Source organism: Callospermophilus lateralis, chromosome 17, assembly GCF_048772815.1.
Source record: "Callospermophilus lateralis isolate mCalLat2 chromosome 17, mCalLat2.hap1, whole genome shotgun sequence".
NCBI classification, from domain to species: domain Eukaryota; kingdom Metazoa; phylum Chordata; class Mammalia; order Rodentia; family Sciuridae; genus Callospermophilus; species Callospermophilus lateralis.
In genome coordinates this window covers 47,629,926-47,657,659 of record NC_135321.1, presented here as the reverse complement: position 1 = coordinate 47,657,659, position 27,734 = coordinate 47,629,926, and the positions used below count along the sequence as shown (strand labels likewise).

The window sequence follows — 27,734 nt, the reverse complement described above, 5'->3', positions numbered from 1 at the left end:
ACTACTCTACTACTAACAGCAACTAACATTTACTGAATGCTAAGTGGTTTACATTAATTTAACTCACAAATGCCTTATGAACCAGGTAACATTTTTCTCAATATAAATGAATCTGCTCCATAATACTGTAATTTACATGAGTAACACTAAGGTGTAGCAAAATACATTTTCCCAGTGCCATACAGCCACTAAATAGAGAAGCCAGAATGTGAACGCAAGCTGACTGGCCCACACATTAGCCATTCCACAGTTCTACTCCCAACTACTTTATAACTTCACAAAAATCACAGGGAAGTATACATTCTGCATCTGCAAGCTTTATAGAGCTAAAATTTTAAATTCATGCAGTCTGCACCTCCTGGGGATTGAATCTAGATCCTTGTGCATGCTGGGCAAGTGCTCCACCATTGACATACAAAAGCCCTGCCCTTATGCTGTTTTAAAATCCTACCCAACTGAAAATTTTGTCTAGATGAAAAGCTAATTAAATTAAAATTATTTTTATTCTCAAGTAACCTAAACATCCTCTTTCCTAAATATACTTTTTAAAAAATGAAAGAATATAAAATTCTAAAAAGAACTTTTTATGGAGTTTTTCTCCTACAATGAAATTAATATTAAATCTCTGTCACAATAGTCCTTTATTATGAAAAATGGGAGACATTTTAAACAGGTTAAAACTCGGTATACTAAAAAGGAGGTGAATAGCATAAATAACCACCACTCCTAACACTGAAAAAAATTCAGCTTCTTTGTCTTACTGAAAAAAAGAAGAAGGCACTAACTCATTCAGCTAAAACACAGGTGATTTGCTTGCTTTTGAAATCCCCATGCTATTTCTGCTTGTTGCTTTCAGGTGGCCATATGTTACATCAGCTCCAGACCCCACTCCAGCAATGTCAACTGTGAAGGGGTGTTTTTCAGTGGACTTCTTTTGTACCTCTGTGACTCTTTTGTAGGTGCTGATCTTCTTAAGAAATTTAAGTTTTTAAAAGGTAAATCAAATTAAGTATCTTGAATATGAATGTCACTGGTTCCCACTAGGAAAAAATTCAGGTTTTTTTTTTTCCTTCCTTTAATGCATTTTAACACTGATTTTGGCCAATAATTTGGATACTTGGTTATCTGGTTATCTTGATTTTAAACCAGAGCCACTGGGGGGGAAAAAGATCATCAAATCATTATTATCTATGACTAAATGCAGGTGAACAGAGTTGTGACAACATCAAATACACTTTTGCCACTATTAATTTTAGGAAGTAATTTAAGAATACATAATGCTCCTCCTTAATTAAGCAGTTAAACAACTTATGTTAATGAGTCTACCCATGTTTATAGTAATCTGAACATAACATTGCTTGGGTCAGACACCAGCTGCAATAAATGTGTATAACTGCATCCTCTGACATAAACCCTTAGTTATGATTCTGGTACAGAAACTAAAGATAATTTTAATAGGCAAATTTAACTCTATGATGCATACCTAAGAACAAACGGCAGGTTAAGCATCACAAATCCTGGCATGATGGCTTTGAGGTCAGTGGAAAAAAAGGTTCAGAAAACGGTGTGTGGCATAAGAACAAAGAAAACTCCACTTATTTGTGTACATATGTAGTTCTAAACTGGGAAGTTGGGATCTGACTTTCAGAAGACATTTGACATTGTCTGAAGATATATATATATATATATATATATATTTTTTTTTTTTTTTTTTTTTTTTTGGTTGCCACACTGGGAAATTCTGCTGGCATATGGTGGGCAGAAGCCAGGGATGCTGCTTCACATTTTAAAATGCACAGACTAGTCCCCCAAAACAAAGAATTATCCAGTCCAAAAGTGCTATGGTTGAGAAACCCTATTCTAGAGGACACACAAGACACATAGATAGCACTGGTTACTATAGTTCAGTGAATTCTCACTCTACAATCTCAACTTTTTAATTTGCAAATCTACTTAGAGTAAAAACCTGAACAATCCTGATATGCTACTTACCTATAGATTTCGTTCTCAGAAGTTTTGGGAATACATCAAAGAGAAATAGTAAGGTTATAAGTTCAATCCAAGAGCCTAAGACACATTTCTGCCTTTTCCCTGAAGGTGCTACTCTGTGTGTCATCTGCCAAGATAGAAGCTCCTTACGCCAAACAATTGTCCGCTTAGAGCTAGAGGACGAGTGGCAATTCCGCCTCCGGGATGAGTTTCAAACTGCCAACAGCAATGATGACAAGCCTCTTTACTTTCTTACTGGACGTCATGTATGAGCTTTGGAAGAGACCAAAAATTGTAAAGGGATGCCTAGCTGGGGTGGGACAGAAACAATTATTGGGGGATTTTTTTTTTCTTTAAAGTACAATCACTGTGGAGCAAAGTGCAACATATTTGTCTATTCTCCAAAGAACTCCCCAAATCTAACCAAGTCTTTGGGGACATCACTCTCCTTCAGTTCTAATTACAGGACCCTACATTCAGGCAAACTCCACTGTAGGCAATTATGCAATTACTTAAGATGTGGTCTGCCTGTGGGAGCCTGAGGAGGATAGACTTTGGAGAACAAACATGAAGTTTGCATTGTTTTTTTTCTACTATACTGCATTGGGGGAAAAACTGTCAGCATTAGCTTGCTTGAATGTGTTACATGAGATACACCATTGGTGTGGAAATAATTGAAGATTAACATTTGAGGCCTAAACCCTCAGTTTCTCTTCAGATCTGTACTTTGGTACAGTATTACTCAGGGGTCTGAAATGATAGAATGTAGAAGTTATTTGTATTTAAAAAAAGAAGTAGTTTTGTCTTTTTCTGTGCAGTGTTAGTTTAAGATTTATAATCTTTTATGTATTGAAACTTTTGGCAAAATTTCCACAGGAGTTAAGAGTTTACTATTTAAACTGAACAAACAAATCAGTAAATGCAGAGTAGGCATTGTGTACATTTATGAAGAGTCTTCTAGCTTAATTCCTTTGCTTTTCCCATTCTTTAAAAGTTTCCAGTCTTAAAGCACACCATGTCTAAGAGAATATGGAATAGTGATTAATCTTGTTTAAGAATCTGATTAAGCAGTTGGGTCAATTAAGCAGCTTTTAGGAGTTAACCTGTACCCACCCTGTTTTGGTTGAAAATAAGCAGCTAGCACTAGGCAAACCTAAATGTCAAGCTGAGGCTCTGCTGTGGAGTAGAACCAGTCGTGCCCCCCGCTCCGCCCGCCAAACTCAAGCACAGCTTCCTTAAAAAAACAAACAATATTAGCTGCCTTACACTGACAACACAGAAAGTGCTGGAATGGGAAATAGAGCCATGGAAAGAAAGAACTATTTTACTTAATTATACCACTGACATTTTTGTGAGGAGTAAAAAAGATGCCAGGAGTTTTTGACTCAAAATCAGTACATGATGTCTGACCAATATAAACAGTAGGATTTCTCACCAAATATTTTAATGAAGAGCAGAGTCTAGGAAATATTCTAGAATAGTCTATTTGAAGTTTATACTTATATTACTCCGGTTCTCATCATTAAACAATCTCTTGAGATTTTTTGATTTGCCCACATGTATCACTTTATCCCCACTTAAAATGGCCTTTGTTACTTGAATCTGTCTAGTGAACTGAAACTACTGAGAGGGGCCTACGAAGCCTGCATTTACTTAGAACAAATAGTGTTTTATCTTGTGATAACAAGGAGTTTACAGCTAGTGAAAAGATGGAATGTATTAGACTGAAAATGGCTTGCAGATCTCTTGGTTTTAATATAGCTACTTTTAATGCTTTAAATGTATTTTGAAATGAACAATTCCTTTTAATCCTCTTTTTGTCCTTCAAAGAAGACCTGCCTTATTATATATGCTTTAAAAACTTAGTATAGCAGAATTTTTAGCAAAGAGGTACGTTCTAAAGCAACTTGGTGTAGATATGAATGTATTTCACTTTTTCCTGTTTTGTTGAAAGGGCCTGATGCAGATGATATCAAAAAACCCACTGTTTGTGCAATATTCCAATAACATTTACTATAGGGCAAATAAAATACTTGAAGTAGTTCTAATTTTACCTGGGGCAGATGGCCTCTCAGTGTTTGTTCTGGTTTTATGTATGATTTCATGGTCTCAAGGTATTTTTAAGTTTCTTTAGATGCAGGTACTCCATGTTAGGGCTGCACTCTAAAAATTCAAATTATTATGAGTTCAGAACTACTACTCAACTCTGTGGAAGAGAAATGCCAGAATAAAGTCCAACACATCAACTCGATAGTGGAGAAATTTAAGTTGACCTGCCTAATTTTTTTTTTTTTTTTTTGAAAGCCTCTTAAATCACTTTATCACTCTTAATTCTTTAGAGAATGTTAGGTCATCTCTAAGGAGAAAATTGCACAAGCACAGGACACCATGATTTGTTAGTGTATGTGTTCAGTTTATGCTTTTCCACCCCTTAAAACACTAGTGTGGAGTGAATGGATTCACTAGGCCCACACAATAACTCACCTACACACCTGCTAAAAACTATGGCATGTATGTATGACAGTTCACACAGGTTAATACTAAATGTAAACTAAAAACTAGAATTGTAGTTGTCAATTTGGTTTGGCTGTAATTTATGCAAATGCTTTTTGTGACTTTTAGAAAAAGGGGTACCTGTGTTACATTATTACTGTAAAATTTTAACCAAAATTTGGTAAATTTCACTAGTCAGTCTACCTCACGTTTTGTTGATGATTCTAAGTTGTCGTAAGTTGTGTCTACAGTATGTTCTTGTCCTTTCATTTAATTTGGTGAATGTATTAAAATTCTCTCCCAATGCCCACCCCCCAAAATAGTTTGTTTTCTTTAAACTAATTTTCTATTTTATGTTAAAAAAACAGAATGTGCTCTCAGACTCTGACAACATCCAAAAAAGCTTGGAAATACCAATATTATAGGATGGATGATGGCTCAAAGATTCTTCTATTCTGGCACAACAGTCCAAGAAAGTAGTAGATAAATATTTGTCAAATGAAAATCTGTAGTTCTAATACATACACACACCTAAAGTATCTATAGACCCATTTATAGAGTTGCACATAATTATATATGACAGACCTAGAAATGATTAAAGAATTAGAAATATTCACACTACCTCCCCCGTCTTTTATAGATGGCAACTACACTCAGTTTGGTATCCTACTCAGAAACACAGTGTTGGGTTTACTTGAACTGTGTAGTATGATACAAGGTATATACTTTTAACTTCCAATTTATTTCTAAACTGCCTAATTTTATCAACTCTTGAACCCATTATACTCTATTCTAGGCTAAAGGCCCCTTGTCATTTACCTCAGGAGAGACAATAAATATTTCTAAGCCTGATAGCAGACTGACAGGAAACAGACTACCAGTTTTCCTTCCACAGCATATTCCCAAGCAGCCACCCTGAAAAGACTAAACACACCCAAGGCCAAATCTTCACATTCAACTACCTAGACAGACCTGGACTAACATCCTGGGCAACATTTCTCAGGGTTCTCTTCACACATGAAAACTTACCCCCCACCCCGCCCTTAAGTTTCCTCTGGGTCTAGGAGAATACTGCTATAACTGAAGCCCTGGCCTCACTGGAAAAGTCATCACCAAAGATGATTTCAGGAACAGTTAGTAAGGTCAAAGAAAAAGCCTTTCACATAATAAATTCACTATACTCTTAACTAGCAAGTTCTAAGCTAAAGCATCTGCTCCAGGGCCTGTGACAACAGATGGAACAAGTTCTAAGAAAGAAAAGGCAACCAGTAAGTCATTCTCTGACCACTTCATTCCATAAGTAGCTTACGTATTTTATTTTTACTACGAGGGTGGTAGGGGTGAAAGACTGCCTTAAAATAGAATTCTTCCCTTTTTCTGTTAGAAGGCTCAAGGGTCATGAGAAAGAGACAGTTATGTAGTCACTACCCTAGGAATCAACTCAGCAATCTTAACCCTAGGTGAAGTGTGGGTGGTCAGGAATATGGCTGTATTTCATCCAAAGGGATAAGACTCCCTTGCTGGGCAACTCCAAGTAAGAAAGAACATTTAAAATACCATTACAATGGGGCTGGGGATGTGGCTCAAGCGGTAGCGCGCTTGCCTGGCATGCGTGTGGCCCGGGTTCGATCCTCAGCACCACATACAAAGATGTTGTGTCCGCCAAAAACTAAAAAATAAATATTAAAATTCTCTCTTTAAAAAAAAAAATACCATTACAAGTCTGTTGTACTCATTGTCTGTACAGTAGTCATATATTAAGATACACCAAATTCACTCTTACATATTATGAACTGGTAAAATACTTTTTATAATTCTTACTAGAGAAAATAATCATTATATGTGTACACAGATATGGACATAATTCATCAAATCTCATGGCTGCTATGTCTATATGTGAGATACTTTTGTAAAGCACCAACAACTATTGGAGGGCAGCTAACAAAAAAATTTATGGGCACCTTTATATAATCAGTAATTACAAAATCACTCTTTCCTGAAGTTTGACTGTAGTTATTGGTCTATACTCACTGTGGCCACTCCTTCCTCCACCATCCCATAGACATTGCTCATTCTCATGTCACTTGGACTATCTTCAGTCTTCATTTGTGGTATGGCAGTGTTGACCATTCTCTGATTTTTGAAACTCTTCTCTAAACCACTCTCTTCTAGCTGTTACTTTGCTCTTGTCTTCTCAGGTACTCTTCTTTGAGATAAATAATGGTGTTCCTCATAGATGTCTTCCTCCTTCTCCTTTATAAACCCCAGAATGATCTCTTCTAAACCTTCAAACACACCAGGAGTGGTGGCAGAAACCTGTTCGGGAGGCTGAGGCCCTAAGCAACTCAGCAAGACTCCATCTCAAAATATAGATATAGGTAGGTAGATAGGTAGGTAGGTAGGTAGGTAGATAGATAGATAGATAGATAGGGGCTGAGAATGTTTTCAGTGGTTAAGCACCCCAGGGCTTAACACCCACCTCCATCAAAAAAACAAACAAAAAAAAATTCGAGTAACTGAACTTACAAGTTTATTTGCTCAGCCCAAACCTCTCTTAAACTTTAAATCCACATCTCCAAATGTACACTAGATGAATACTTACACTTGGAGGTTCTGTAACTACCTTAAAATCTTGATCAAAACCGAGCTCACTGTTGACCATCAAATTTTCCCAACCTAATTCTTATTATCTCAATAAATCCATATACTTAATTATCCAACCAAACTTCCACATCCCTAGACTTTTTGCCACAGAGGACTTTTCCAGCCAGTCATAAACTCCAATTAACTTCAGGTGCACCCATCTCTTCTTCATCCCCATATCACAGCTTCATTTCAGTGTTTCAACATTTTTCACAATCATTACAATAGTATCAATTATCTTTAAAATTACAGATGCCTCTCCTGTAATCCCTGCTTTATAGGATGGTCATGATGATTAAGGTAAATAATGCACAAAATACAGAATCTGGCACAGCAAATACTCAAATGTTAGGTACTACAATAGTACTACTATTCTTAGAGAAATGCCTAGATTATAAAATTTATTTGAGGAACTGTGTTTTCAATAAAAACGTGAAAGTTTAATTGTTTTCCTGGTAAATGGTTAACATTTAAAGCAACCAATTAATGCATCCTCTCTGCCCATGGGTCTCCTTAAAACCACCAAGTGTGGCTTGCCAATCAAAAGTGTTAACTGTGGCTCGTGTGGAAATGGAATCTGTATTATGAAGTTAACCAGTTACTAGGGAATCTATATGGTACTCCAAAATTTCTTCTAAAAATTCATGGGACCTTGCCGGGCACAGTGGTGCATAGTTGTAATCCCAGTGAATCAGGACGCTGAGGCAGGAGGATTGCAAGTTCAAGGCTAGCCTCAGTGAGGCCCTAAGCAACTTATTGAGATCTGTCTCAAAATAAAAATAAATAAAAAGGGGTTGGGGATGTGGCTCAGTGGTTAGGTGCTCCTGGGTTCAATCCTCAGTACCAAAACCAAAACAAAATTCAGGCAAACAATGAGTCCAGTGATGACTAGAAGAGTCTCAAGTCAGGCCATCATGATGACTCAGAATGAACTATTTATCCTGTCTTACTGTCCTATCATATAAAAAATACAGTCTCACAACACTCTATAAATTAAAAAAGCACAAATCTATAAGAAGATAAAATATACACCTGTTAATATTAACTTAAGGCCCTTAATTTTAGCCAGTTTTCAAGGAAAATACAATCATTTACACTCACAAAAATAATCTAAGTGGAACCATAGTGATTCTTCATCCTTGGGCTATGGCCCTTTATTTCCTTGAAAGATCAGAAAAGTGCAATGTTACTAAAATAATCAGAAGGGATTTTTCCTTTTGGAGATAAGTTCAGCAGAGTTGCAGATAACATAAGGATCCGTTGGGAAACTGGTGAAAACTACCAGTTTAAGAACCCAGTGTTTTAATCATATTTCAAGATCTCAAACCTAAGAAACTCCCTGAATAAGCACAAATGACAAAACAACATTATCTTAGTACATTTATCACTTAGAAAAGACTAGCAAGTATTTTATTATTTTATTCTACATTATATACAGATCATAAAAGGCCACAGCAGTTTTCAACATATAAACCCTTTAAAAGTAGAGGGCACTATGAAGGATAGACAAGTATCAAAATGAAGTCCAGTAACGAGGGCATATACTCAGTGCAGTATTTTTGAGGAATAACAGAGCAGATACCAAGTCATCCATATTTAGCTTACAACTGTTCCATGTTTTTATAAGCCTTTTGAGTGTTAACAGCCCAGTTGTGGCAAAAGTTGCCATTAAAAAAAGAAGGTATACCCAGAATGAAATATTGAACTTAAAAAGTACCCTTCATAATTCTAGCCATTTATAGCTCTAAAAAGTAGGAAAACCTCAAATTTTACCCCCTTACAATTCAATCCATCAAAGGTAGAAAAGAGAAATGGAAGGAAAAGTTCACTATTCCAAATTCTCTCTGACTATTTGGAATTTTCTTTTCTTTAGGGGTTTCTTCAAAGTATACATGAGGCCTTTTAAGAATCAGCTTTAAATTCCTAAACACGTAATACTGCAACCTCCTTAAATAATAATTGAAAAACACTGGTTTCCACTCTGAAAATACAATCTTTAAACCTATAACTGGTATCAGCAGATCAATATAAAAAAATACAGTACCAAGCTACACTGGTATATTTCCATATTAAGAACTTCAAAATATACTTATCACTGAGACCATAGTCCTTGCATTAGTTTTCAGTCCACTATGAACAATTATCTGCTGCATGTAAACATGTCTAAATAACTATAGATAAAATACATCAATCATAAATTTCTGTAAAAGATAATAAAATATCTTCTTTAAAAAACAAAACAATAATAAGCTATTACTGCATTGTTTCCAATTTTATGAAAATGGAACAACCAAGTGGTTGTTGCCAGTCCTGAGTTCATTGTAATAAAAATGGCCCTAGTTCCTGGTTAAAGTCAGCAACCAATCCATTCTCTTCAATAGATGTCTTCTAGTACTGTAGACAAGCTTTGTTTAAGTAGTATTCTGTCCATTAATAAAATTATATACCAGAAATTGACCAGTGCCACAGTACTGTGTTGCAAACAATTTTCCATCAGGAGTGGGATCTGAGAAAGCAATTTCTTCTTTACTCAAATATGAGCCATATATAAAGTTACTCCTATTAAAAAAAAAAAAAAGGGGGAGAGGGGAGAATGTGAAAAGTTAAAAAATCATTATTATTTCTAATCTTAAAAAAATCTGTCAAATTCATTTTGACTAGAAAGACTTTCAGATAATGATACCTTATACTAAAGACTGTTGAAGTAACTGTGCTTCTAAAATATTATCAATTATTTGAGGTTAAAAAGTTTTTTTAAAATAAAAACAATGTAAAACATGGACCCAACATCTTGTCATGATAAAAGTACTCAATAACACAAGGAAATTCCTCAACTTTCAAAGACCATCAGATTTAATGATAGAAGACTGAAAACTCTTCCTCAAAGATCAGGAACAGGAAAAGGGGGCTCCTGTGTCTCGAATATTATACTGGATGCTCTAGTCAGGGCAATTAGATAAGAAAAAGAAATAAAAAGCATCCACGGGGCTGGGGTTGTGGCTCAGCAGTACAGCACTTGTCTAGCATGTGCGATGAGGCCCTGGGTTCAATCCTCAGCATCACATGAAAATAAATAAGTAAAATAAAAGGTACTGTGTCTAACTACAGCTAAAAAATAAATATTAAAAAAAAAAAAAGCATCCACAGTAGAAAGGGAAAAAAATGATCTCTTTTGATCTAAGGTTGTGGCTCAGTGCTTGCCTAGTATACACAAAGCCTTGGGTTCAATCCCTAGTATTACCAACAATTTTTAAATTAGATTTAAAAAATTTTTTTTAATTATCTCTTTTGCAGATAACACAACCTTGTATAGAGAAAATCCTACGGAATTTACACACAAAAAAAAAGATATAATAAGTGACTTCAACAAGATTGCATATTCAAGACTGATATTCAAATATCAATAATATTTGCTACACATTTGCAATGAATAATCTAAAAATAAAACTTAGGAAAAAATTCCACTTAAATCAACAACAATAAAACACTTAGTAATAAACTTAATAAAAGAAGTACAAGACCTATGAATCAAAAACTACTAAGTACTGTTGGAATGAAAAACATGATATTTTTTTAATTCAAAACACACTACTACCAAAAATTAAAATAAAATAATTAGGGCTGGGGTTGTAACTCAGTGGTAAAGCACTTGCCTAGCATGTGGGAGTCACTGGGCTCGATTTTCAGCATGCATATAAATAAATAAAATAAAGATACATGGGCAACTAAAAAAATATATACATATATATACACCCACCCACACACACACACACACACATACATACATACATACACACATATATAAAATGTAACAGAAAAGTGCAGAGTTCAATACTTGGTAAAAGGACAGAAATATAGATCAATGGAATCTGGGGTGCAGCTCAATGGTAGAGCACTTGCCTTGGCTAGTATGCGAGAGGCCATGGGTTCAATCCCCAGTACTATCCCAAAAACAAACAAACAAACAAGGGAATACAATCCAGATATAAATCTTGACATTTACAGTCAATAACTTTTTATAATCTCACCAAGACTGACCACTCAAGTGGGGAGAATAACTGGTCCCTTTAACAATAGTGATGGGAGGATAGAATATCCACATGCAAAAGAAAGAAGTATATCCACATGTGATATCCTACCTCATATCACACACAACAGTGAATTCAAAATGGATCAAAGACCAATATGTAGGAACTAAAACTATAAACTAAATAAGACATAGGTATTAATCTTTGTGGCCATGGATTAGACAATGGCTTCTTAATTATGACAACAAAAATAGAAATGACAAAAAATATCAATTGAACTTCATTCAAGTAAAAAACTACTGTACTTCAAAGGATATCATCAAGAAGATGAAAATAACCACCACAAAATAGAAAATTTTTACAAACCATACATAGGACAAGGAACTTGTTTCAGAATACATAAAGAGCTACTGCAACTCAACAACATTTTAAGGGATATAGGATATGAACAGGCATTTCTCTAAAGATGAACTATTAATGGCCAATAATAAGCACATGAAAAGATGTTCAATATTAGTTATTAGGAAAATGCAAATCCAAACCACAATAAATTACCGTTTCATATCCACTAAATAGCTAAAATATAAAAAGAGAAACCATAACAAGTACTGGTGGAGAAATTATGAGCTCTCATACATAGGTAGAATTATAAAATGGTGCAAACACTGTGGAAAAATTTGGCAGTTTCTCAAAACATTAAACACACAACTATAATATGTTCAGCAATTATACTCCTAGTATACATCCAAGAGACATAAAACATACATTATTTACACAAAAGTTTGTACATGAATGGTCACAGCAGTGGTATTCAGGATAGCCAACAAGTGAAAACAACTCAACTGTTCACAAATTAATAAATGGATAAATGCATACTAGTATATAAGGTTTATTATTTGTCAGTATAATAAAAAAGAATGAAGTACACTGATACATGCTACAACATGATGACATCTGAAAACATTAAGTAAAAGAAACTATTCACAAAAGGTAGAATTCCATTCATATGAAATGTTCAGAATAAGCAAATGCATTCCCTTAGATTAGGTAGAGGGAAGTGAAAGGAGGGGAAGGCAGGGGATGTGGGGATAAAAAAGATAGTAGAATAAAACAGACATTATTACTTTATGTATATATGTGACTATATGACCAATGCGATTCTACAATATGTATACTCAGAAAAATGAGAAATTATAACCCATCTATGATATATCAAAGTATATAAGTGCATTCTACTGTCTTGTATAATAATTAAAACAAATAAAAAAAAAAAAAAAGAATAGGTAAATGCATTTAGACAGAAAATAGATTGATGGTTGCCAGGAGCTGAGGATAGAATGATATAGGGAGTCACTGCTAATGGGAATGAGATTTTTATGGAGTATAATAGAAATACCCTGAAATTCAGACAGTTAATTCAGTCGGTCATATAGTCTTCCAAATGTACTAAAATCCACTGAATTGTAAAACTTTAAATAGATGAACTTTATGGTATATATCTCAAATAAAGACATTATTAAAAACATTTTTGTTAACGCTTAGCCAATAGAGAGCCCACTATTAGAATTTTCATATTGTGATCTTCACAAGGAGTTCTGAACACTTTTATAGGAGGACCTACATACAAAAGATCAGTAAACGAAAAAACTATAAATGGATAGGGAATAAGGTCCCTAATGAGTTTTACTCTGTCATACAGAATAAATACAACTCCCACACTATTTTACTTTTTTCATAAACTAGAGCTATTTATAGTTGCCACAAGATTTACAAGGAGGGAAAATACTCTCCATTAGGTTTATTATTTATTTAATCAGCAAATTTTCCAGGCTTAGTTCTGAAAATTAAAAACAGACATGCATCTGTGTCATGAAAAAAAGAGTAGGTAAGAGCTGAGTTCTTTTGAATCATTACTCATTAATAAAATAAGGGGACTGATGTAACTCTACACCAGGTACAACCAGAAGAATGAGAAGTTGTCCTTCATTTATGTATGATGTGCCAAAATGCATTCTACTGTCATGTATCACTAATTGGAACAAACAAAAAATAAATAAATAAGGGGAAGAGACCAGATATGTATTAACGATCTAAGATCTTAAGAGACTAAGGATCTCACTTTTCAAAAAATGAACTGACCAAAACCCCTCTTGGAATGACTAATTTAACTTTCTCCATTAACCCTGTGTCAAAGTACCTTAAAAATAAAAACTCAAACCTATAATTTGTGTCTTTACTTTATGCCTTTGATAAACAATCAAGTGATAAAAGGAGAAAAAGTAATAAGAGACTTAGCTTATAAATAATATTCTTAAATTAAGATTTCTCTAAAAGTTGAACTCCCAAGAAACTTTCCATATTTCTGTGGTTATGCTTAAAATTCTCCAGTATTGAAAACAGCTTTAAATAAGTGAATTAAATGGCCTGATATAACAACTACAAATAACCAAGTCAAAATGGCTTAATAACATTTAACCTGCTTTCTTTCTCCTCAAATTAATTTCACACAAAGTACTGAGACCATATAATGATAGGAAAAATTTACACTTAATATAAGTAAGTTATAATTTATGATTAACTTAAATAACCAATCTTTATACTAAAATTGCTTAGATCCTAAACTACTACAAATGATTTGAAGAATTATATGCAAGTTACCTTAGGCATTCAATCATGCGAGAAGCTATTTTCTTCCGCCGCATCATGCTGAACACCCATATTCGACTGATCCCACATATTGCAGGCTCTGGCAATGTTGAGCAGCACCAGGCTTTCTGCCTTTCAAATCTGACTTTTTCTTCTTCTGACCTGGTAACTGGAAGTTTCTCTTCTATAACTCTGTAGCCCTGACAGATATCAAAATTAAGGAGAAAGTTTTATAGGGAGAATATTAACTGCAATTACCTAGAACTGTTCTTCCAGAGGAGGTAACCACACTTGGTTTCATAACAATTGTAAGACCCACTTATGTTTTCACTCTCATTTTTAGTAAATAAACACATCTGGATTTGCATTCTGTTCTACTTGACTTACTAGTTGTATGATCATGAGATAAAGTAACTTAGTTCCCCTGACACTGGGTTCTTCACCTTTATAAAAACTGGGGATGCCCATCATCTCTCATTAAGAGATTAAATTAAGTAACATGTACAAAGCATCTTGCCATCACTAAATGCTAGTTCTCTCTACCTTCTATATTCTAAGGACCAGAAAAGTACATGTTTACACCAGAGACAATGGTTCATGCCTATAATCCCAACTACTTGAAAGGCTGAAGCAGGAGGATCACAAGCTAGAGGCCAGTCTGGGCAACTCAGTGAGACCCTGTCTCAAAACAAAACTTAAGAAGGGTTGGGGATGAAGTTGAAGTTGTAGCTTACCAGTAGAGCGTTTGCCTAGATGTGTGAGGCACCACATATAAATAAGTAAATAAAATAAACGTCCACTGACAACTAAAAAAATATTTTAAAAAAATGGTTGAGGATGTAGCTCAGTGATAAAGCACTTGCCTAGCATGCGTTAGACCCTTGGGTTTGATCCCCATTACCACAAGAAAAAAAAAAGTTCATAACTCAGCAATAATAACTATTCCTGTGAAGGATGCCATAGTTCAGGCTTCACAGCTAAGAACTAGGTAGAGAGATAGCAGAGAAATTAAGAATTTAAATGGCCCTTTCCTCATACTCTGAGCTCTTTAAAATAAGTAATTAGCATTGGAGAGTCATGTGGGCCAAATTTTATTGTTATATTGTGTACATGTATGAATATGTAACAACAAATTCCATCATTATATAAAACTATAATGCACCAATAACACAAAATGGAAGCCAAAAAATTTAAAAATTAAAAAATAACTAAAAAATATATCTCTTCTGCCAATCTAGCTGTCACAAAAGGATCTAATCAGCCTCCTGATGGGATAAGGTACAGAACTTAAAAAGTCGTTACATGACACAATTAATGCTAACATCACCTTCTAGTTTCAATACTACCTAAAATCATTTGGGGAATTATGTGGAATAGAAATTTCAAAACAATGGCTGTACTATGTAAAATTAACTCGATCTCTGGCAGAATTCTTTACATTCAATTAATATCTCAATACTACTTATCACAAAAAATAAAAGTAATTTTTAAAAAAAACTCAGTAGTTATTTAAAACCAATTTTGTTATCCTAGCAAGATTCATATGAACTACAGAATTTCAGAGTGAATATTTAAAACACATAGCTTAATACAGAGAAATAAATTCATGTAGACTTTTTTTGGCTTTTAACTCTATTTAAAAACATTATGACGAAGCATACATTTGCAGGCATTTTTAATATGCTAGAAATACTAATATGCTAGAAATACTAACTGAACAACAGCCACACATGATGACCATTAAATTTATAAGGACTAAAAAAAAAAAAAAAAAATTCAAAGTGAGGATGACTAGGGAGTCCAGAAGCTTCCATTCTCTTACGTTGGTCTCATGTATTAAATAACATGAATAAAATGTGAGCACATCCTTTACTATGATTTGCCTCATAAAAACAAAACAACTATTCATCCAGAGCTCAACCACTGAAGTAGTGACCTATTCCAGAGGTAACGAAGTTTCTAGAAAGGACTCAATAATAAATACAGTAGGCATCAAAGTCCACTTAGTCTAGACAAACATGTGAGCAAATGGGTGTGGTTGTGTTACAATAAAATCTTATGTACAAAAACAGGCCATATTTTACCCACTATAGTTTGTCTACACTTAACTGATTCTAGCGCTATTGGGAGTAAAATATTAATTACATTAATATCCAACACAGAGTCTTCAGAAAAAAATCTTAACTGTACTTCTGATTCTACAGAATTATCTAACTTGAGCAACTCAAGACGCTTAGGCAAGAGAACCCAATCCCAAAATAAAAAATTTAAAAGGCTGGGGATGTGGCTCAGTGGTAAAGTGACCCCGGGTTCATTCCCCAGTACCAAAAAATAAAAACATAATTTTTTTGTTTTTTTAAAGAATTATCTGGGCTGGGATTGGGGCTCAGCAGCAGAGCGCTCGCCTAGCACGTCCAAGACGCTGGGTTCGATCCACAGTGCCACATAAAAATAAATTAAATAAAGATATTTATTGTGTATTGTGTCCAACTACAAATATAAATAAATAAATAAATAAATATATATATATATATATATATATATAAAAAATTATCTGACTTAAAAAACTTAATTCCCATGTAAGATTCAACTCCATTATAGTAAACAATTACACAAAGGAATTCAGGCATTCACATTCTTCCTTACCTAAATGTAGAACAAATTATCAGGATTATATTACTCCAGATTACATAGTAAATGCAGTAAACATCAAATTACTTATGAGCACTCTAAAAGTCACTTACCCACTGGATATGTTCTGCAATTAGACAGCCAACTACTTTTTTATCATTTGAAATAAAGAGAAGTGTTTTAGTTCTGGAATAGCACATTAATGGAGCCTGTTGGAAACCTAAGTCATTATCAACCATTTCTCTAATCTCGTCAACCTGCCAAATAAAGAACGATATTTATTTTTAACAATGAAAGTATTATATAAATGTAAAAAAATATATATATATACAGTTCAACAAGTTGATTATATTATTCCAAGCACGGTATCTTCTAAAAAGGATGACTGTAGTAATAATGAGTAACTGTTTTATAAACCTCATAGACCACTTAGCAAAATCAGAGAAAAACTGGAGAGTAATGTCAAGTCCAGCAATCTAGGGAAAAAAAGAGGGGTGACTCTACCTCCACTAGGCTAATTTAAAGAACATTAAGGCTGGGCTGGGGCTCAGTGGTAGAACGCTTGCCTCATATGTATAAGGCATTAAGTTAGATTCTCAGCAGTGCATATAAATAAATGAATAAAAATAAAGTCCATCAACAACTAAAAAGAATTTTTTTTTTTTTTTTTTTTTTTAAGAACATTAAGGCTTCCTATTAGTAGCATCATGGGTTTGTGAATTGGATAGAACATCACGGAATTTCAGCCAGGCAAGTGAGCCGCTTTTCTTCCCAAGTCTGAATTAGCCAAGCACAATCAAGCACAGCCAAGCACAGTGGTGCACACTTTTGTAATCCAAATGACCTGAGGCTGAGGCAGAAGGATTACAAGTTTGAGGCCAGCCTCAGTAACTTAGCAAGACCCTATCCCAATACAAAAAATAAAAAGGGCTGAGGAAGTAGCTTAGTGGTAAAGCACCTCTGGGTTCAATCCACAGTACTACAACAGTAGTAAAAGAAATAAGAGATGGACAGAGGGATATAATTTAATGATACAACTCCTCTGCATTCAAACCCAAGTATTAGATTGCGGGGGAGTGCTCATGAGTAAAATAAAAATGGACACAAAGGAAAGAACTTCTTGTTTATTTCCTATTGAATCAATTATAGGCCAAATATTATTTAAAATACTTTATATATCATCATCATCAGGGACAACGGTACATGCCTATAATCTTAACTGTTCTGAGACTAAGACAGGAGGATCTTAAGTTCAAGGCCAGCCTGGGTAACCTAGCAAGACCCAGTCTCAAAACAACAACAAAACACACAAATATTATTTCATTTAAATCCACTATCCTGTAGAGACTTCTAGTTCCTCACTTTACATCTGGAAGAAATAATTTCCCTAGTCAGATATATTAGACAACTAGAAAATCAAGGACAAGAGGTGTGAACACAAATGTTAACATGGCATCTTCCGGGTTCCTACTAGAACTAGTCAAGGTCAAATACAGTAAGCTCAAGCTTTTGTAGTCCTCTGCAGGCGCTCACATTTCCTTCCTCAGATTTAAAAAAAAAAAAAAATGCAAATGCTCAGTCCAATGAACAATAATTTGAGTCACTAAGATTTAAATGCAAAAAACCCTTAAGACAGATCACTATTAGCACTCTGTGCACACAGGATACCATGAAACACAACTTAGTGATGAAAACTCAAATCCTCCTAATCTTTAAAGTCCTACAGTTCCCAGGTAATCAATATTTTTTTGCCCCGAGAAACTAAAATTAGGAAATTAGCTTTTTTTTTTTTTAAAGCCTATGTTTCTATTTGCTCTAACTACAGTGTCAGACTAAAAAATGTCTCTGGAATCCTTGTTTTTTATTTCCCTTTTTTCTTTATGTTTCCTTGGAAATTTCATAAGTAAGATGTGAGATGTGTAGTTTTTAAGTGGTACTTCCCGTCAAACAAGAGTCCTATTGATATGATGATCAGACTTTAGACTTTTAGTGAGCTTGTGCCTTCTATCCTCACTTTTTCTCTCCATGAGGGAGAAGAAATTAGTATTTAATGTGAGAACTCTTAGTAAGATATGTCTGCCACATAAGGTAATTGTAGCAAAATTCCTACTGTGCATTTTTAAATAATAGTTAGAATTCCAAAAACTCCACATTTTTCATTAGTCAATTATATAAAAAACAAGTAAATATTTTTGTGCAAGCATCAAAGTTTTGAATACAAGACAGGTTGGACCTGTTTTTGTATCATTCTAAATGCTACTGTTTATACTGTAAAGCAATGCAGGGGCTTATCTGGTTATCTGGGGTTGCCCAATTAGATATACAGGGGATCTGAAAAATCAGAATTCACAAAATAAATTTTTATCTTAAGTAGAATGCTAACTATATTTTCAAATAATAGGTGTTTTCCTTCGATGTCTTTTTCAGGTACAGTATTCCTAAATTTAGAGAGGTCTAACTGTGAAGTTAAACAAAATTCAGTAAATGAATTATTTTCTTTATTTTTTCAGATAAATTTTTGACACACTCTAATACAATTAAGTTTTTCAAATAAATGCCTAAACCTATTACTTACATTATGAGGTATTTCTGAAAAAGCATCCAGGGGATGAAGAGATACACTGAAAATGCAATAAATTCTTTTTTCTTGCTGGGGATCAAGCCTAACAATTATCAAATGCTAAGTTAACAGTGTCCCACTGAGATACATCCCATCCCAGGCCAACATACTATTTAACAATAAGTTTATCCTATGGTTCCTGACTTTTTAGATACTCCATATGACAAAATAGATACAGGCTTCAATATCTCTTAGTTCATTTCTCAACACAGTAAACTCAACCCTGAAATGAAAGTATGGACCTAAGTAGAACTAAGACCTGGTTAACACTAGAAAAGAGGAAAATTTTAAGTTTTCTACATTGTATTTATAAATTGGGATGTATCTTTTTTTATCCTTAAAAATATAATTACCTGGGCTGGGGCTGTAGCTCAGTGGTAGAGCGCTTGCCTAGCACGTGTGAGGCCCTGAGTTCGATCCTCAGCACCACATAAAAATAAATAGAATAAAGGTATTAAAAATATGTATATAATTACTTCATGTTTAATTTCCGTTTTACTATTACCCTACTCTTAAATATTCTTCTACAATAAGCTTTTACTTAGAAATTTACACTTAGAACTGGGCACAGTGGCACACATCTGTAATCCCAGTAATGCAGGAAGCTAAGGCAGGAAGATCGCAAGTTCAGGGCCAGCCTCATCAATTTAGAGAGGCCTTAAGCAATTTAGCAAGCCTCTGCCTCAAAACAAAAAATAAATTTTTTTTTAAAAAAGGGCTGGGGATGTGACTCAGTGGTAAAGTGCCTCCAGTTCAATCCCTGATATCAAAAAAAAAAAAAAAAAGAAAGAAAGAAAAAGAGAAATTTATACTTAGAATGAAACTTCATTTTTTTTTTTTTAATTTTGTAAATTATTATGGTTCAATTTTTTTGGTTTTGGTGCTGGGGATTTAGGCTAAGGTCTCACTAATCATTTGCTCTACCACTGGGCTATTTTCCCAGGCCTCAACTTTGAATTTTAATTCTAATTCTTAAGATAACTTACTGGGCATTATTCATTAACTCAATTAAATAGCCTATCTTTAATTAATCACTCAAATTATTGATAACACTGGACAATAATCAATTCACTTAAAATTCATTTCAGCTGGCCACAGTGGTGCATGCCTATATTCCCAGCAACTCAGGAGGCTGACGCAGAAGGATTGTAAGTCCAAGGCCAGCCTCAGCAACTTAACAAGACCCTGTTTCAATATAAAAAATAAAAAGGGCTGGGGATGTAGCTCAGTGGTAAAGTGCCTTGGATTCAATCCCTGGTACCAAAAAATAAAATTCATTTCACATGTTTTGGATTACCTCAAAGTTTGGCATAATTTTTCAAATTGGCTGTATCCTTTATATTATTATTTATTGTTTTCAGAACTGATGTTTAAATGTGCTGTGCTACCAATGTGTTATACTCTTAACTTTAGCTGGAAAGTGATATTAATCCATTCTGTATAAAATTTCACTGCAAATTTACCTTTTTCAGGGCATATTTTGGGTCTTCAGGAAGAACCATTATTATCCTGCCATCGGGGTATTCAGCCAGAATTCTTTCTTTTTTCCAGCCCTAGGTATAAAGAAGGATGAATTTTATGTATCATATTTTATTCATCATATTCATGTACAGAAGGAAAAGTACATCAATTTGTCTAAAAAAATTACAAACAACAAAAACATATGCTCATTAATGTTTAATAAAGCATGATAAATCATCTATTGTTAAGCATATGGTAGCTACAATGCTAATTAATGTTTATTATTCAGAGACATTATCTACTACTACAAAAACATCTAATTTATCAATTCCATTTTAAATGATTTTGAAAAAATCACACAACGAAAGCAAGCCCCTTAAAGTCAGTGATTCCCAGAACCTAAAGAATGACTTTCCCAGATTCTTGATACAAGAATTAAATGCTTAGATTTCTTTGGAACATGGTTACCTCCACAAACACACACTCTTAGTTTTTTGTCTGGCATGCCAAAGACCTCCAGGAGGTTTTAAGTGAACTGATTTGCATGCAGTAGCCCAGTATGAAAGGAATAGTTTTTATTTTTATTGATCACAACTATCAAAGGCACAAGAAGGAGACTATAAAAAAATATAACTACCTTCTAAGAATCTAATAGGGAAGGAGAGGCTACGTTGTGTGTATCTGAAGTTAAACATACTCAAAAAAAGAGAGGTAATAAACTCTTCTTCAGATCCACACTCGTGGTGATTAATGAGCAGAACCTGCATGAAAAAACAAAACAAAACAAAAGCCACTTAAATCTAGTAAGATGGGACTGAACCAGAGGTTAAACTAGGAACTTTGAAGTTCAAAATAAGTACAGAAGGAATGAGCTTAACTAGTTGTTCCATTTGTCTTACCCACCAACTTTACATAAAAAGGCCTTTCCAAAAGCAATTTGTATTTCTATTTTTTTTAAAAAAAAAATGTTCTTTTTTTGATTCGTTTTCTTCTAAGAATGCAAAAGCTCAATGAAACCAAGAAAATGACAACTAAATTTTTTTTATATACTATGGCAAGTCTGAAAGAATGATGGAATCTAGAATAGTTTTTTTTTTTTTTTTGTAGTGGGGGGAGAATCATAGTTGGGGACAAAAAATTTAGTAACAATCTTGATATATATAACAATTTAGATTAAAATACTAAAAGCCAGAATTTGTTTACAAAATAAGAACATCCAAAAGTAAAAATCAGATGATTAAAATTACTTAAGATTGATAAAATGCTCAAGATTTGCAAAGAAGCAGAAACAATAATCAGATGTTCTTTCAGAAACAGGAATCATACAGATCTGAATATAGATATGATTTTAAGATATAAAAAAACACCTCTATAAAAAGACATTTATATTAACAATGTTGCTTTTAGAAAAAGCTTTTAAATGAACCTATTTTCCACAAAAAGAAACTAGCAACTTTAAAAAATTAAACTATAAATTCAATGAAGACTAGATATTTAAGAAACTTCAAATTATAAGAAAGCCATCCTTCCTGAGGTAAAATATCTAAAGACAATTCAATAAACTATTTTCTTAAGAATTGTCTTTAAAAACAATACTATTCTCATGTCTTAATATTACACACTGTAATACTGTACAAATTACTTTGCTTAACTATTTTAGTATAAAACTTCCTCAAAAAATATGCATGTTCAATGTGGAAAACTGTCACACTGAATTTTATATAATTTTATGTTTTAAATATGATTCTATTCTTTTCATGTACTAAATAAAAGAAGCAGGAACTGTGAGAGGCAGAATTACTATTGCTTAAGCTTCATTTAATGTTTGTGAAGATGGCATATTTTAGTGAAAACTTTTTAATAGTTTCAGAGTAACAGGGTTAGATCCTGTTGCTAGTTACTAGATGTATAGCCTTGGGTAAATCACTGGAACTTTGATTCTCTTTTCTAATCTAAGCATTCTATAAAATAGCTGTTATCAGAGGGTTGCATTAAAGATGACTGTTCACAAGAGTCAATGACTCTTATTAACTTCCATTCTGGTACATCAAACTAAGAACAATGCAACTAGTCTAACAAAATGCAATCAATAAATATCCCCAATGTTTAAATTCAAATCACGAGCAAAGCAAAGATGAAAGAACCAAGTTGGCTAATGTCTGTCAAATACTATACTCAAGATATTTATGTGCCTCAACTGCAGTTAATACTTTGCTGATATCAATAACCATAATTCTCCTGAATTTAGAGAATTCAGAAGAGTGGAAGTCTGTCTGCTGCCCGAAATGGAGGCACAGGTGGAATGTGTAGGGAAGGACTACATGCAATTTAGAGGAATAACTGAACAGCCACAACTGTTTTGCAAAGATGTAAATTCCAATGCAGTTAAGTACATACCCTCCTCTCGCCGTTAACTCTTAAGGTGTTACATATATCCCTCAGCTAACAATATTTCCAAAACCTAAATTTTTAAAATTTATTCATCTGACAACTGAAAAGTGAAAAGCTCTATGTTTCTGATTCATATTTCTCATGAGAAGTTGAGGGTTTTTTGTTTGTTTTTATGGTGCTGGAGATCAAATCCAGCATGATAGGCAAGCACTCTATCTTTAGAACTATATACCCAGCAACCCCTTAATTTACGTTTCTTTCTTTTCTTTTGGGGGGGATTGGGGTATACTGGGGTTTGAACCCAAAGGCATCTGACCACTGAACTATATCCCCAACCCTTTTTACTTTTTAAGGTTATCACTAAGTCGCTGAGGCTGGCCTTGAACTTGCAATCCTCCCATCTCAACCTCCTGAGTTGCTGGGATTACAGGCATGTGCCACAATGTCCAGCCTAATTTGTATTTTTAACAGAAATCAATGATATAATGATATTCTTTCCACCCTGTTGTAGTGACTCTAAATTTTAGAGCCTCAAAAGAGAAGTAATTTCTCCTTTTTTCCATCAAAAAAAGATCACAAATGATGGAGCTAGGGTTGCAGTTCAGTGCTAAACTGCTTGCCTAGCATGAGTGAGGCACTGTGTTTGATTCTCAGCAGCTCATAAAAACAAATAAATAAAATAAAGGTTAAATTCTTTAAAAAATCATAAATGAAAACAACATATACTGGGTGGTGAATACACTGGTGTATACAACTATCAAAATTCAACCAAACACTTAAGATCGGTGCATTTAATTGTGTATAAATTATACCTCAATTTTTAAAGTTCCTACCAATCACCTTCATAAAGGCTGACTGAAACTACATATTTGAAAGAACACCCAAAAGTAAAAGTTACACAAACTTAAAAAAAAAAAAAAAAAAAAAAAAACAAAGTCAACAAATACTGCAAGGGAGGATAAAAGAAAGTGATTGAAGGAAAACCCCTTAGATTAGATTAAGAAAGACCGAGGGTAGGGAATGACTTAAGGGACATATTGACCAATGCAATATTACTTTTAACAAACAATATAAAAAAATTGAGATATTTGTGAAGTTTTTAACCCCAATGGAATACTTGATATTAAGGAGTAAGTTCACTAAAACTTCTCTATGTTTTAAAAAAAAGAATAATCTTCATTAAGTAAAAATATCTAACAAACCGGATGCCTTGGCGCATGCCTGTAATCCCAGCAGCTCCAGAAGCCAAGGCTGGAGGATCAGGAGTTCAAAGACAGCCTCAGCAATTTAGTGAAGCTGGGCTGGGGGTGTGGCTCAGTGGTTTCACGAACACGCAGCCCGAGAAAGAGAGAGAGAGAGAGAGAGAGAGAGAGAGAGAGAGAGAGAGAGAGAGACACACACACACACACACGGGGGGGGGGCAGGAGAGGGAAGGAGAGAGAGGGGGAAGGAGAGACAGAGAGAGAAGGGGGGAGACAGGGAGAGAGAGAGAGAGAGAGAGAGAGAGAGAGAGAGAAAGTGAGGAGGGAAGGAGGGAGGGAGGAAGATAGATATAACTAACAAAATGATAACATGATGCCTGGGTTTACTCCAAAACAACTGGGAAGGCTGGAAGATAAAAAGATCACACATGAACTGAAATTGTTGAAGGTGGGTGGGTGAAAGGTACTGGAGGTTCATTACTCTGTGGGCAGGGGCAGAGAGATTGATTAATTTGAACTTATTTTTAATAATTCAAATCACCTATTGCCAAAGACCAAGGTGTGCTCAGGTACCATTTATTTGGAAAAGAAAAATACATGTAAAATTATCTGATCAGTAAAGTAGTTATCTAGGGCTGGGAAAAGTAGTGACTCTCAAGAGGAGCACCAAAGTGGCGTTAGGGAGGCTGGGATTGTGGTTCAGCGGTGGAGCGCTTGCCTTGCACTTAGAGGACCTGGGTTCGATCCTCAGCACCACATTAAAAAATAAATAAACAAAATAAAGGTATTGTCTCCATCTACAACTAAAATATATATTTTTAAATATATATGTAAGTGACTTTAGAGTTAAACATTATACTTTTTTTAAAATTTTAAGTTTCTATGGTATTGAGGCACTCTACCACTGAGCTATACTCCCAGGTCTTTTTTATTTTGAGAACAGGATCTCACTAAGTTGCCAGCGCTGACCTCAAACCTGCAGTCTTTCCACCTCAGCCTTCTGAACAGGTGGGATTACAGGTGTGCACGACTGCACACCTGTAAAATCCTTTAAAAATGAAATTAAATTAAAATGAATTCATTAAAAACAGAATCACATGCTCTGTTTGACAACACCCCAGACAGAAGGCATACACTGCAGAAAAACTGTATAGTAAATTAAAATTATAAACGTTTGAAATAACTATTGAAATGAATTTTATTTATTTGCTAGCTTGCTTATTTATTTATTTGTTTGTTTGTGTACTGGAGATTTAAAACAGGCATGCTTAGCCAATAAACTACATCCCCAGCCCTTTTTGGCTTTTATAGTGAGACAGGGTCTCACTAACTTGCTTAGGCCTCAATAAGTTGCTGAGGCTAGTTTGGACTTGAAATCCTCCTGCCTCAGCCTTCCAAGTTGCTGGGATTACAGGCATACCACTGTGCCTGGCAAAATGATTTTTTAAAAAAATATTTATTCTAAAGTTTTATATGGACACAATATTTTTATTCTACATTTATGTGGTGCTGAGAATTGAACCCAGTGCTTCTTGCATGCTAGGTGAGCATTCTACCACTGAGCCACAATCCCAGCCCCTGGCAAATCAATTTTGAATGTAAATACTCATTAACAAATATTTCAAGTCACCAAAAATATAAACAGAGTGATCTGAATTATGGTAGAGTGGTTTAAATTCCCCCACCCCTTTAGCTTATCTGAATTTCCTATTTTCCATCTTTAAAAAAAATAGTACGATAAAAATGTTAAAATGCTTGACTAGCTCAAACAGCTAATTTTAAATGAATGTTTTGAAAATTTTTCTACCAAATAATCTTGTGTTAATACTGATGAAAGTTTTTTTGTAGCCATTATGACTATACTGACATTAAAAGTGTTGAAAAAGTTTAGATGTGCTGCACATGATAATGCACACCTGTAATCCAAGACTTGCGAAGCTGAGGCAGGAACATATTAAGTTCAAGGCCATCCTGGGCAACTTAGCAAAGCCTGGTTTCAAAATTAAAAATTAAAAGGATTGGGGATATAGCTCAGTGGTAAAACACCCCTGATTTCAATCTCCAGTATCCAACCTCCCATCTCCCCCTGCCCATTTTAGATACTACTATTAGACTTTAAGTGACAAATACATGGAGAAATTCAGTTAGTTCAGGAACTATATTAACCACCTACCACAAGGGTAGTTCATATGTGATCCAAATAATACAGCACAGTGGTAAAAGGATGTTAAAAATCAGAAAGCAATAGATTTGATTCAAGGTGTGGTCTTGGGCAAGTAACTTCTCTAAATTTTGGTTTTCTCACCTAGAAAATGGTAGAATCACCACAACACAATAGCTAAACAAGGAAACATTATACTATATTGAGCACAGTGCCTAGCACAGTAATATGCCCCCAATAAATAACAATTCCCATCATCATTATAGTGACTAAGTTTTTTTCTTGTGAGTTTTTAAATCTTGGATACCCTCAGACCTTACAAGGTCATTTATGAACAGTTCCCTTGGCCTGGTATGCCTTTGCTCTATACCCTTATGAGTTCAAGGGACTTCTACTTATCCTTTCTGACTCGACTCAGATGTTAATCTGATTTTTCCAATCTCAATCATATATCTTTGGTCTATATTTATACGGTACATTCTGATACTCTGGTATTTTCCATATTATTTCAACAATCTACTTAACTATCCTTTTGCACTGATCTGTGAATTTACATATTATCTTTTGAATAATAATAAATTTAGGAAAAATATCTATGATCCTGGAGCACAGAAAGAAGTTAAAATATGTCTGAATAAAAAATTATGAATCTAGAAAATGTTTACCCCATAAGATATCATATTCATTTCTTACAAATTGAGAAAAAAAAATTACAGTGAAAGTAGTTTAGATTTGCTATTGTTGGACTGGGGTTGTGGCTCAGTGGTAGAGCACTTGCCTGGCATGTGTGAGGCACTGGGTTCGATTCTCAGCACCATGTATAAATAAACAAATATATAAATAATAAAGATCCATCAACAACCAAAAAAAATGAAAAAATAAAATCTAACCAAACCTTTAAAAAAAATAGTTTGCTGTCATAAGTAGTAAGTAGCTCATTAGAGAACCATATCTTCCTAGTTTAAGCTCACATTCTTTTTTCTTTTTTTCTTGCAATATTGGAGACCAGAGCCCCAAGCACGCTACACAGCATTCTATTTCTGAGCTACATTCCCAGTTCCACTCACATTCTATTCTCTTATGTCACAATGACTTCAAGAATTCTGCAAATCTGGGGCTGGGGATGTGGCTCAAGCGGTAGCGTGCTCGCCTGGCATGCGTGCTGCCCGGGTTCAATCCTCAGCACCACATACAAACAAAGATGTTGTGTCCGCCGAAAACTAAAAAATAAATATTAAAAAATCTCTTTCTCTCTCTCTCTCTTTAAAAAAAAAAAAAAAAAAATTCTGCAAATCTAACAGAAGAATTAAATAGTACATAAATGTGTGCAAGATGCAATAAGATATGTTTGAAAGGAAGTTTCCCCCAGTCAAGCTAAGCTCTTTTATATTTAAATGTTTCTAAACCCATATCAATATGTATATGCAACATATTTCTTAATTCTCAAAAAAAATTTAAGAAATTACCAA

The 27,734-nt window shown here is 34.3% G+C and overlaps 2 protein-coding genes across 6 annotated transcripts in view; one reads left to right on the top strand and one right to left on the bottom strand.

Moving 5' to 3' along the window:
- Positions 1-4,037, top strand: part of Greb1l (GREB1 like retinoic acid receptor coactivator) — a 250,854-nt gene extending 246,817 nt beyond the window's left edge. The window contains exons 34-35 of the mRNA XM_076837400.2: positions 857-995; positions 2,098-4,037. Coding sequence (XP_076693515.2) covers positions 857-995; positions 2,098-2,261 — 303 coding nt within the window. The 3' untranslated portion in view covers positions 2,262-4,037. The remainder of the gene's footprint in view (positions 1-856; positions 996-2,097) is intronic.
- A 3,071-nt stretch (positions 4,038-7,108) lies between these two features.
- The window catches only part of Esco1 (establishment of sister chromatid cohesion N-acetyltransferase 1), a 75,985-nt gene continuing 55,359 nt past the window's right edge, over positions 7,109-27,734 (bottom strand). Inside the window, exons 9-12 of one of the 5 annotated variants that reach the window (XM_076837097.2) lie at positions 20,514-20,603; positions 16,544-16,687; positions 13,812-13,999; positions 7,109-9,684 (exon numbers count right to left, since the gene is read on the bottom strand). In XM_076837097.2, coding sequence (XP_076693212.2) covers positions 9,537-9,684; positions 13,812-13,999; positions 16,544-16,687; positions 20,514-20,603 — 570 coding nt within the window. In that variant the 3' untranslated portion in view covers positions 7,109-9,536. Of the gene's footprint in view, positions 9,685-13,811; positions 14,000-16,543; positions 16,688-19,403; positions 19,470-20,513; positions 20,604-21,148; positions 21,273-27,734 lie in introns of those variants that run through there. The other 4 variants (XR_013089055.2, XR_013089058.2, XM_076837098.2 and 1 more) reach the window with 4 other exon arrangements.